The 12,764-nt window shown below is 48.3% G+C and overlaps 1 protein-coding gene across 7 annotated transcripts in view; it reads left to right on the top strand.

Moving 5' to 3' along the window:
* IFT122 (intraflagellar transport 122) overlaps positions 1–12,764 on the top strand; it is a 75,499-nt gene that overhangs the window by 46,471 nt on the left and 16,264 nt on the right. For all 7 annotated transcript variants that reach the window (XM_058565953.1, XM_058565921.1, XM_058565915.1 and 4 more), the window contains 3 exons: positions 2,946–2,999; positions 5,930–6,091; positions 10,265–10,431. In XM_058565953.1, the coding sequence (XP_058421936.1) occupies positions 2,946–2,999; positions 5,930–6,091; positions 10,265–10,431 (383 nt within the window). The remainder of the gene's footprint in view (positions 1–2,945; positions 3,000–5,929; positions 6,092–10,264; positions 10,432–12,764) is intronic.

Below are 12,764 nucleotides of genomic sequence, written 5' to 3'. Positions count from 1 at the left end.
TACCTTCATGGCATGATTCATGGCCTTGATTCGTGGTGTCATTTCCTGACTCAGTCTATTAAAACAACAGAAATGGCTGAAAACATTTGACCCCTTTCTACACATTAGGAAAAGCCCAGCTATGTCTCTAAGTTGGGTTTCCATCTGAAACTTGAGGTGGGGGGAAGAATGGCCTCCAACCCCTTCTCCCCTACTCCTCCCTTCCCTCTTTATCTTCCCGCAGCCAATTAATCAGATATTCATTCTGCCCATGCTACTGAGCTGGTAGGGAAGGCGTTGCAGAAGTATGTGATGCCCGCCCCATGCTAGGTCAAGACTTCTAGGCATGAAGAGAGAGTGGACCCAGACCAGACTAGAACTCAGAAACCTAGTTGAGAACCAGCTCTGCCATGTACAGGCTAGATGACCCCAGGCAAGCCACTTCTCTCAGAGCCTCAGTCCTCCCATTTCTATAGTGGGGACGGTGAAGATACTAACTGCCATGCCTGCCTGTCACAGTGTCATTAGGCTTAACTGCCATGTTGTAAAAGGGATTCTAAAACTAGCAGTGTTTGTACAAATGCTAGCTGTTATCAAAACAAGTAAAATTATCATTATATAATAATTATCTGTATTATACTAAGTGTCAGGAAAGTGGTAATAGAGGAGTGCTTTAAGAATTCAGAGGGAGGGAGTATTTCCCTCTGCTGTCCCACCCAGAAATGCCAGGAGGGATGAAGAATAACAAAGGATCCTTAGAATATGTTTTGTTAGGGTTTTTTTAGCCTGGGATTAAAAGTCTTCCTTATAGATTGTCATCTCCTTACACCCAAGAATTAAACATCTGCCTCATCTTAGTATTGGCCAACACGGCGGAGCACTGTGTTAGGTGCTCAGCAAATGTTTGGATGAAAAGTAGAATGACCCTCCATTTGTTTAACAAGTCCTGTATCCCCCAAACACTCCCTGAGAATAGAAATTATTGTATTAAAGCCACAAGATTTTGACCATAGACCAGAATTTGATCATTTTATCTAAATCCCAAATCCCCAGCCTTTCTTTTTCTGCTTTGCCAAGTCACTCAGACACACATGGAGGTGGAGGGTGGTTCCCAGCAATAGACCGGTGTCCCCACTAGATGGCAGAGGAAAGCTGCTTAGCACCTAGGACCGCTGCCCTGAGCAGAACTACGAATGCATCCCTGTTCCCACACTTCCCTCTGCTGAAGTTATTCACGGGCCTTGTGACTCTGACCACTCAGACCAGGGCATCCCTGACTCTGCAGAATGTGTCAGGGCTGAAGGAACTCGGAAACAGATTTTGCACAGTGGCAAATCCTAGAATCCTAGCAGAGCAGAACTAGAAGGACCCTTGGAGAGGGCGTCACTACCTTTCCCCTTTCTGTAAGGAAGATGTTGGGAGCCTGGTTCAGGGCTCCCCAGCTGGAAAGTCTCAGAGCTAGGACTGAGACCTAGAACGCTTCTCCTTTCCTCTCTGCCACCTTACCAGATGTTACATGTTTCCCCTTTCATGTTGCTTTAAGGAAGCCCAGATCTGGAAGCTTCCAAGATCTCCAGCAAGGAGCAGAGATGCTCTTAGTCCTCCTTCCATTTGCTCCTGTGGTGCCTGCCTTACCTTTTCAAGGAATTCCTCTCCAGGAGTACCCATTTGCCAGGTTCCTGCTCTGGGATGCTTTACTTAATCCTGCCTCCTGCCACTGCCCACACTCAGACAATGGGTCTGTGTTCTCCAGGGCGTCTAGTTCAGACTTGTATAGCTCTTAGTTCAGGGAGATTTAATGATCTGTTTAATCTGCCTACCTCCCCTTTTAGAATATGGGCCCCTGAATTGGGGAAGGGGACAGGGGCCAAGTCATCTTCATCTCTAGATCCCCAGCCCCTGACAGGATGCCTGGCCCCGTGGGATGAAAAGGTGAAGTCACATTGTGGTCATCTGTGAGGCAGCCAGAGGCCGGATGACTTGCTCATTTCCCCAAGTCTTTTTAGGATGGAGGATGTCATGCAGCTAAGTAAAGGCTACAAGTGGCCAGAGTTGTTCTGCATTTCATATTCTAAGGGCTCCTGGATCTGCTGCCTCCTGTAGATGTGTGTTAGCCCATTCCAAATGGGACAACATAAAGGAGCTCAGCTGGGTAGAAATTTTGACAGTAAAGCCACATGAAAATCTGCCTGACATGGTGGGTTATGTTTTCCAAACCCCTTGTAGAATCTGAAAACACCAAAAGAGGCTTAGCTAACATCAATCTGCGTGAGGAAGGGTGCCTAGAAACTTCCCACAGCCCTTGGGTTAAAGTCCCTGGCTTTACTGCGAGTCCAAGGCAAGAGCTGCACTTTTAGGATTTACATAAGAGTTTGCCTTCCAGGGACTTGGAGTGATTCATTCACTACCTCCCCCTTCCTTCCAGAAACCATCTTTATTCCTTCTCAGATTTCCCCTCCTCCTCTCCGTCTGTGCCGGTACTGTGGGCTATGGGTGCCCTGTGTTTATGCACTGTCGGTAAGCATCGCTGTCTCCTGCTTTCCATCCAAGTCACCAAGATATACGTGCAGTCTCTCCTCAGTCAGTACCTCTTCCCCACTCCCGCTCCAGTGCCACTGCCTCCGAGTATCAGACTGGCTTGTTCTTCCCTCTTGCACAGAGATTCCTATTCCTCCAAGCAGGGACCACCACAGACTGCAGTATCACAGTTTTGTTTTACCTAAGCCCAAAGTGACTGGTGCGGCTGGGACTTATTTGCTGTTCTTTGTATGGACTAACCCCGGGGATAAAGCTGTGCCTCACTGGGTGGTATAACCCTCCTGAACACACGGTGATTAATCAGTGCTTGCTTCTTTTTCCTCCTTACTGGCTCACTTTCTAAGCTTGACTTTCCACCTCCAGCCAGTTGCCCACTTCTGAAGCCCAGAAGGCAGCTGATGCTATTCTTTTATTATCTTCCCCTGCAGGCCTTCATCAGAGCACAAGACCTCCGATACTTAGAGCTCATCAACAGCATTGAGGTAAACGATGAAGTGCTTTTCCTTCTCAAGAAAGCAGAGACTCGCTGTCGTTGGGTTACAGGCAGCCCTTCTAGCAGGCGAGAGCCTTGAGGACACGTGAACAAATCTCACTGGTATCTGGGCGTCCAGGCCACACCTTGCTGTGGGGGAGGAGAATGCCATGCGAGGGGAGACAGCACAGGCGAGCAAGGAGTGCTGTCTATCACTTAGTAGCTGGGTGAGGCAGGTGGGTTCTTACTCTCTCTGAGCTTTGGTTTCTTGTCTGTGAAAAAGGATGAGACCTACCTTGCAGGGTTGCTAGGAGGATTAAATAGGTTCTCAATAACTGGTTTTCATCATTGTGGTTGTTGTTAGCTAGTTACCGCCCTCTAGGGCTCCAATAATGTGCAGTGTAGGAGGCGTTTCCCAAATGCACGTGAGCTGTGCCCCACCCACAGGAATGGGACCTCGGGAGGGAGGCTTGCGGACTGAACTAGGCCCTGGGGAGCTCTGGAGCCCTCCCCCCAGCCCACCATTCCTGGCTGAGAACACCAGGTCATCAACCTAACCCAGAGAGGGCCGGGGCAGACTAAAGAGGCTGGTTCTACATGCAGCATTTGCCGGGTGATGGTAGACAATATTCTTAATTCCTGTGCATCTTAGTGCTGTCTGACTGTCTGTAAAAAGGTGTACATATTTTTTCTCCTGAACAGATTCATTGTGAGGCTATGGGAGTGTGAGGTATATTTGAATTCCCATATGGAAGCAGTGAGGAAATCAGCAAATGTCTTGTCCCTTCAGTCAGTTCAGCATAATAAACACCTGTCGTGGGCCAAGCCTTGTGCTGAGCCCAGTGGGCAAAGAGCTGAGTGGAAGAAAGGCCTGCAGGAGCTCACAGCTTGCCAAGCCTAGTAAGAGCTGCCGTTTGTTGAGTGCCTGCTCTGTGCCCCACACATGATCCATGTGTACACTATTTTAAATCCTCACAACAACTTAATGAGGCAGATACTGTTCTTATCCCTATTTGATAAATTTAAGGAAACTAAGGCTCAGAAAGGCTATGTCACATCCCCAAGGGTCCACAAGCAAAAGCTCAGTTGGAATTCAAAGCCAGTTCTGTCTGTTTCCCAAGCTCATGCTGTCTTTACTCTAGGCTGTGCTGCTGTCTAAGAAGTTGCTCCTGGTGCACCCCCTCCACACCCACTCCCACCCCCAGCACCATCATAAGGAGCATCTGTATCTTCTGTTGCTTACTTACCTGTGCGGTGAAGGGTTTGTTCAGAGCCATCTACCAGGAATGCCCAGTACCACTTATTGTCAGGGGCTGGCATTTGTGAATCAAGTGTTCTGGATCTAGGGGTCTTAATCTGAAGCCCTGGAACGTAATTTTTCTCTGTGCAAAGAAAGGTAACTGACTTCTGTGAAGACCACTTAGTCATTTATCATGTCTTACTGAATTTTTGTCTTACTATCTCTTCTAGTGTGCTGTGAGCTGGGCAGTCAGTTAAAGTAAACTTGTAAGAATTGTCTCTTAAAAAAGAGTAAAGTGCCTTCAAGTGAGGATCCATTTTGGCTGCTCTGAGGCCTTAGTTACTTGCTTCTAGGCATCTGACATTATTCCAGAGAACCGAGTTCCGAGTTCCGTAGGCTTCTTTTGAATAGGTGAGATGTAACTGTACTGATAACAGCAGGAAGAGAACCTGCCCCTATAGCTACGTACATACTGAATATAAATAATTTTTATTGATCATGATGATATTCTGTGGCCTAGAATGGAGAATGGCCTAAATTCCATGCCTTATGAAACCTATTTCTTTGTCTCGCTGCAAGATTCTAATTCATTTCCTACAATTAGGAGTTAGTTTATTTGGTTGATTAGCCTAAACTATGTGTACTTTTCTTTGATTTTTTAAAATTGCTTCTGTCAGTAGGAAGCATGTTGCCTCCAGCTGTTAAAACTTTCACCAGCTTGTCTAGGAGTTTGAGTCAATGTCTCATCTTCCTCCACTGTGATACAGTTGCTAGAAAACAAGCAAAAGGAAACTGCTGGGGATGAGAGATTGGGTGCTATTGAGTGTTTACAAATACTTGAGCTGTAGACTAATGAATGTTCCCTAACACAGGAGGAAGGAGTATGCCAGTTACTTCTCTCCATCCTCAACACTGCTGCACGTCCGTGTGTGTGTGTGCACACACGTGCACACATGTGTGAGTGCATGTGTGCACACGTGCAGGTGTGTTGTTGGGAACTGTCACTTGTTTCCAAAGGTGACATTATGTGGTACAAAGAACATCTGGAGTCAGACAGACCAAGTCCAATGACGGCTCTATATGACCTCGACTTGCTCCTCTTCTAAATCTCAGCTTCCCTCAATGTGACGCTTGGGTGATACCACCCATCCTTGGGTCCGTGTGGGAGGTGTCAACCCAGTGCCTAATGGGTGCTCAGCATGTGGCTTCGCTCACTTTCTGTTTAGAGACAGGGACATAGTAAGACTCATTATCCTGTTTTGTTGGTCTCCTTGAGAAGAAACCTTAATTTTTCTCCTTGTCCACCATCATCATGAATCACAACTTGGTCAAACCAGGCCTGGGGACTTGGGAGATCTTGGGAGCTTGGGGGCCACCAGCGAGTGGGCAGTACACACCATCCTAACTATGCAGTTGTTTCCTGGGAAGAATATACAAGCAAGCAGCCCTGAAGAATTTCCATTAAACAAACAAAAGTTTGCATCTCTTTTGATCTTCACTCATCTGGAAAAAATATCTGCTTTTGTTGTCAAGCATTTGCACCAGAAACCTAGGTGAGAGACACAACAGCCCAGGAGCCAAGTGTAGGTTCCAGTAGGAAGGCCCAGGGGCTTAACTTGAAATAGCAACATCTAACCTTTGTAAAGGCTGCTTCCTGCCGTGGCTGCAGAGGCCGTTTCCTGTGCTTCTAATTTTTCCAGGAGAGGAAGAAGCGGGGAGAGACCAACAATGACCTGTTTCTGGCAGAAGTGTTTGCCTACCAGGGGAAGTTCCATGAGGCCTCCAAACTGTACAAGAGGAGCGGGCACGAGAACCTCGCACTCGAAATGTACACTGACCTCCGCATGTTTGAGTATGCCAAGGTAATCCACCCACATCCTGGGCCCAAGTTGCCACGTGGAACCCAACAGCGTTTTGACGCTGCGGTGTCCAAGTTGTTTACCCCAAGAGGTGGTACAAACGGAAAATAGCAATGGCCTCAGAAAGGGTGTGGGCAAGTTGGTAAACAAAGGAACCATCAACGGCCACTGGTTGAAGCTGACCTAAAACTGACCTTTCAGGCTGACAGCAAAGAGACAGAGCATGATAGTTCAGACCTTTGTCAGCGGCAGAGCTGGATGGACTGTGAGCCTGAACCAGCACAGTCCCTTCATTAAAGGTTCAGGGTTCAGGGCTTCAGGGCTGTCTCCCACAAATTCTTTCAAACCTTTGTTAGAAGCCACCAGGAATCAGTGTCCCCAGGTATGAGCTGGTTCTGCCATCATCATACAGGACAATGTGGTTCACTCCAGTCAAGGTTTCCTAAGCCCCTGCTCTCTGATTGGTGCTGGGCTTCACACTGGGCCTCAGAGACGCCGTGACAGACTCTCTGCCCTCCAGTGCTAGCACAGTGTGCCTCCAGTCGGCCGGGTGGGTGCAGAGGGTCTCCCACATCATCTGCATGGGTGATGGTGGAGATTTCCTCTTGTATTTGGAGGGCCCCTGTTAAGGCTAGTCCCCAAAAGGTCTGGGTACATGAGGGAGATCTTTCTGGAGCAGGCTCCTGGTGGCATATGTGAGGCTGAGTCCCACTGAGGAGCCCAGACCATCAAGACATTTGCAGTTTAGCCTAATGCAAGGTGAAAAGAGCCTTGGGCGCGTCGAGCAATCAGGCTGTTCCTTCCATGGAGGTGCCGTTATTAACCTGCCTTTCTTGTAGTGTCAGAAGAAGTTTCTGAATGTTATTAAGTGAGTCATCAGCCACAACCAATTAGTGGCTATTAATGGTAATTATCTAGCTCACAAGTTCAAGATGGAAAATTGTCCCTGTTTTTTTCTGCTTTTCTGTTCCTGAAGTTGGCTGTGCTCTTTTTTCTTCCACCATCTGTGAGATCCTGGGGCTGAAGGTTGTGTCTGGATCACTGTGATGTGGCCCAGGAGTTTCTGGTCATTAATACCTGGATGAGCACCTGGGTCCCAGTCTGTCTCTTCACCTTGATCCACCTCCCAGATCTGGGTGCTTCAAGTTCCTCCACTTTCCCCTCTTCAACTTTTTTACCCTCCCTGCATACTCTCACCTATCCCCCCACCCCCCGACACACACACACACACACACACACACACACACACACACACAATTTAACACTGCATTTACACTGAGAACACCTAAATTAGTGTGTCTCTTTCTGGGAATAACAACATTTAAACTGAAGACAAAATTTTAAAAGATTGAATCCCTAGGGGTAGAATTTAGGCATTAGGAACAGCTGGACATGGTTGTTGTTTGGGACATCAGCCCTTCCTGGAACCTCTGAAACTTCCCAGTAGGTAGCTATGGCATAGTAGACCATGCCTTGCCTTGGCGTGCAGAGTCCTGGTCCTTCCTATGGGTGACCTAGGGAAAGGCTCTTCCTTTTGCTAAGCCTGCATTGCCTTCTTGGAGGGTAACATAGCTACAGCTTCAGCCTAGTTCTGAAATTGCACAAAATAATGTCTGAGAAAGCCCTGTACAAAGGCCAAGCTGTAGAGAGGTTAGGAAAATGAGAGGGGCCAAGCTTAACCACAGAGTGGCTGTTCTTCAGACCTCTCCCCAGCCAGCCCCACTCCTACCCCTGTGTTGAGGCCCCTCCTCACACTTCAGGTGGATTTCATGCGCCTACAGTCTCCTACGCAGAAATGCAGCCCATTTACACACTCCATCTGGTCTGCCTCTCTATGAAAGTAAATGCTCTGGGGGTTGTTTCTGGTTTTAGTTTTTGATCACAATTCTAAGTAGGTTGATTCCATTTCAATCTCCCCCCAATAGTCTGAATTTGAGAAAATGTGTACATACACATTATGTCGGGGTCGGCGGGGGCAGATACAGTGCTTATTAACATGGCATGTTTTTGTTTACTTGAAAATTGCTTCCCAAGATTCAATCTGGTTTTCGGAAAATTTTTAAATTACATTCCCACGTACAAATAAATTGTATGCTTTCCGGATAAGTGACATGTTTATATGGTGATAAAGGGAATTATAATGCTCTTAACTCTTATGTAGTATGTCCTTATCAAAATCACCAAGCATGAGAACACTGTTTAGTCTCATTCATCACTCAGCACAGCCTCTTTCTGTCCACTCCAGGACAAAGTCTTTGCCATAACCCCAGATAACGTGTAAATTAGCTTCATGGAACCAAAGAACCTTAGAAAACCCAGTTTGTTGAGCCTTGAAGGAACCATTTAGACTCAGCTTCAATTAGGTCAGAGCTCCCCGAGCTGGGCTGTCGGGCAAGAGGAGGCTCCTTCAAGCTTGTGAGCTGTGTGCCTGGCTGGTCTTGTTGACAACCCAAATTTATGGCTCACTCTTGGCCCCTGACCCTTCTCGCTGCAGTCATCCCGAGTCTACTGAGCACTCACTTTGAAGGACACTTCTGTTCTTTTAGGATGCCTGTTTTCTCCAGCTGCTAACCTCATTTAATCAACCAGGTTAGTAGAGTTTCCGGCTTTGCGCTGGCGTAAAGAGTACGCGTTGTAGTAGCTGCCGAGAGTCAAGGCTGTGTCTGTAATAGTCCACACTAGGCATCTTCAGATAGTCAGTGGTTTCCCCTGTGTGAGCTCCAGAGGGACCAAAGGCCAGCAAGGCGAGTCTGTCTTTTATTGGATCCCCCAACAGGGTTAATGATGCTGCCCTTTAAACAGCTGGGTTTCTTAGGCCAATCTAATACCTTATTTTAGGGGGTACACAATTACCCTGAAAGCAAATGGAAAAAGAGAGAGAGCTAATTGTTCAAGTGGGTTTTTAGCATACATTGACTGTACTTTCCTGACAAATGAGTGCTAATGATGGGGAAAGGAGTGCTTTTTTTTTTTTACTTTGTGAGGTTGACACAGCGCACTCTCTGCAGGGTACATTATTCCTGAGACAAACCGCTTCTTACTAGTAACGCAGATCTGGGCCCTAAGAGCTCTCAGTTTCTCTTTTTGAAAAGCCCCACCTTTAAAAATGTCAGCACCAAAGCTGCCTCAACTATGGCCAACTCCCACATATGTATTTTGGGTAACTGTATCCTGAAAAGAGGTGATTTTCTGAGCCTGTTTCTCTCATATTCTTGGGCCAACCCAGGGAAGCTTGGCATGGCCCTTCGGTGGCCTCCCATTGTGGTGGAATAAGCACAGGCCCTGCGGCCCGACCCTTGAGCCTCCAGATCCACAGGCTTCTCTTCCTTCACAGGTTCTCTCCAGGCCCCTTCCCCCTGCTTGAGATCCCCCATGGCCTCCTGCTGTCCCCACCCCTGCAGACCTGATCTCAGGATGGGGTCTGATACTATCCAGTTGAGAATTAATTAACCAAAAACACTTGTGCTGCTTATCTGCCCTACACAAATAGCTGGGGGCAAAGCCAAGGGGATGATGCGCTAAGTTCAGGCAACAGAATGTGAATAGAATCAGAAAGCAGATGCGACTAGTACTTCCAGTGTGGTGGTGGTTGAGGGGAGGGCACAGAGGGGCTCTCCTAGAACTCTGTAAATCATTGTGTCTGATTAAGTTTAGGAGACCATGTGCTTAGCCTCACTTTGAGGCATGCGGTGTCATCCCTATTACTGAATAAAGATTGTAGGTCTGAATATTCAAAATTGTGCAACGAGGTTATAGAGTCACTATATAGGAATGGTCACACAGACATCAAACTCTGTATGAGAGAGACAAAGTAACCTGATCATAGAGCCTCCACACTGTAGGGTTTATGTACAGTGCTCCAAAAAGTCCGGAAAGTGTTGTTTAGCTGAAGAACAAATGTGCATTAGTGGGAAGGGCAGGAAACGTTGAGGACCATAGTCCTTGACACTGTCCCCATACCCCCCAGGAGCCCCTGTGAGGCAGCCTGTGAGCACTCCTCCCTGACACCTGGGACTGCCCCCCAGTCAGCCACAGAGGGATGGGCTCACGCCTGCATCCTGATCGCCAGCTTCAGCCAAACGGAGCGCTTCCTTGCTCCAGCTTTCGGCAGCCTGACGTAATGCTGGCAGCAGGAAGTTCTAATCCAGAGTGTTTTTGTTTGTTGTGCTTCCTCAGGATTTCCTTGGATCTGGAGACCCCAAAGAAACAAAGATGCTAATCACCAAACAGGCTGACTGGGCTAGAAGTATCAATGAGCCCAAAGCCGCTGTGGAGATGTACATCTCAGCAGGAGAGCACGTCAAGGCCATAGAGATCAGCGGCGACCATGGCTGGGTTGACATGTAGGTTTTTAATCCCTGCCCCAGGACGCATTTGGCAGCATGTCATGTCATGTCAGCTCTTAGTTTTGACTGACAAGTGAAAAAATAGTGTTTCTGTAAATATCTAATCCAAATGTGATGGTGACTAGCTTTTTGGGTGACATGGAGATTGAGTGAGGCAGCCTTTGAAGAACTTAGTGAGTGCCTGAGGGAATGGTGGCCAAGAGTGAGAAGGGCAAGATACCCGCCGTTGGAGCTGCCATCGCTGAGCCCTCCCTGTGAGCCAGGCACTGCGATGCCTTGCAGGCATTTGATTCTCCCCCCACACCCTAAGCATTGGTGTTTCCATGCCCATCTTCCAAATGAGGGAAACCAAGGCTCAAGGACCAACTGATTGGCCAAGGCCAAAAACCTGGGAAGTCATGGAGCTGAGCTGCATGCTGATCTGGCTGACTTCAATGCCCATAGCATGTATCATGGTAGGAGCTGAAAAAGAACAAGAAAAGTTCTAAGCACATCAAAGGAGGAGACATGAATTCTCATGGGAGGAACTATGGATGTCTTCTTCTAGGAGGTAGTCTTCGCATGAAGGGCCTTGACAAATTTCAAGAGGTAGAGAGGGCAGAAAGGGGAGGGACGTGCAGGCCAGAAGAACAGCACAAACAGAATGAGTTGGCTGTGTTTGGAATAAAAGGTATAGGAGTGGGAGGGTGAAGGATGGCTGGCTGCACCAGGAGGGCCTCAGGTGTCAAACTGAGGCATTTAGATTTGTCAGTAGGTAATGAGGACCCCTAGTCAGGGCTGTACTGTCAGAAGCCCACTCCGGCAGTGGGTATAGGTGGAGGTAAAACTAGAGGTAGGGAGACCAGATAACTGGCCAGTATCGTCGACAAGGCAGGAATGTGGTAGCTGAGGGAATGAAAGATATGCAGTAGCTAGAACTGACAGGACCCAACTGGATGGGGGTATTGGGGCGGGGCTGGGCGAGGGGGTTGAAGGCTGACTCTGAGCTCTGGGCCTGGTGGTTGGTAATGCCACTCACCAAGGTAGAGAACAGAAGAGGAGCAGGCTTGGGGTGAGGCTGCCCAGAGAGAGGATGGATTCAGTCTTGGGACTCTTAGAGCAACAGACCTCCATCAGGAGGGCTTTCTCTTCCCACAGTCAGGGAAAGTGGGCTTCACACTCACACGCACGTGTGTGTGCGCGCACACGCGCACATGTGTACACACACACACGCTGCCATAGCTGGCAAAGGAGAACAGATGAGGGAGCAGGTACTGAGGTTGGTTCAGTTTGAACCCTAAAGGCTGTTCTGGAAGCCACACTGGTCCCCAGGTAGTGGTAGCCCAGGCAGGACCTGGGGAGGGGCTGGTTAATGATTAAGTAACCCCTGTGAACCCCACCATGTAGTTGGTGTGTGTACCCCTCACAAAGGGACCTTTGGCGTGTGACCTACCACTCCATCTTTCTCTCATCCAAGAATAAAGTTTCTCGAAGATAGAGGCACAGATTTTGCCCCTAAAATTATTCTTTTCACAAAAGGGGTGGTACAGGAGAGAGCCAGGCAGATTTAGGGCCCCGCTCTCCTCTCTAGTTTTTCATGTCACTTTCATTTGAAACTGATATGTATCAGGTTACCCTGGGGATACTTAACTAATTCAGTAAAGAGACATTAAGCATGTTCTGTCCCCTTTCCAGGTCTGGCTATAAAAGGTACCTCTCCTCCAGGGACATTCGGTTTGATGGGTGGGGGTGGGGGGGCTCTAAGGGGTTGCCTGTGCCACCTTTCCCTAAAAATATGTCCTTTCTCTGCTGAGAGGTGTTATTTTTAGATACCATTATTATTCTAAGTACAGATTGACAGGCCTCCCTGAGCTTGCCTGTCTCTGAGACAGGGATCTGTTACAGCTGCCTCCCTTTCCTTTCTCACAAAGAGCAAGCTGGGTAGAACCCCTTTCCCCTGGGAGAGCTGGTTTTACTCCAAACGCCAGCCTGACCAGAGTGAACAGGCACTTTCCATCCAGCCACCATGTCCCCACTAGCAGTGGGAGGGCCCGTCGCCACTGGGAAGAAGAGGTGAGCCAGTGGTCCCGTGGCCCTTCACCCGTGGTCAGTGCCTTGGCCAGGAGGAGAGGCACAGTCACAATTTCCCGCAGGCCTTTCTTCCAGTGCTCAGAGCAGACCCCATGCCTCTTCCTCTGGAGGTCCTGTCACTGAAGAATTCTTATGCCTCTGCCTCTCCTTTCCTATGGGAATTCCTGAAACAGTGGTGGAAAGAACACTCTGCCACCCCTGGCTGCAGAGTGTTAGGCAGGTTGCTATACCTTCCACCCTACTTTTCATCTTCTCTTCTG

This window comes from Diceros bicornis, chromosome 2 (genome assembly GCF_020826845.1).
Source record: "Diceros bicornis minor isolate mBicDic1 chromosome 2, mDicBic1.mat.cur, whole genome shotgun sequence".
Taxonomy (NCBI): Eukaryota; Metazoa; Chordata; class Mammalia; order Perissodactyla; family Rhinocerotidae; genus Diceros; species Diceros bicornis.
The sequence above is the reverse complement of the archived record's forward strand: the minus strand, read 5'-3'. Positions and strand labels throughout refer to the sequence as shown.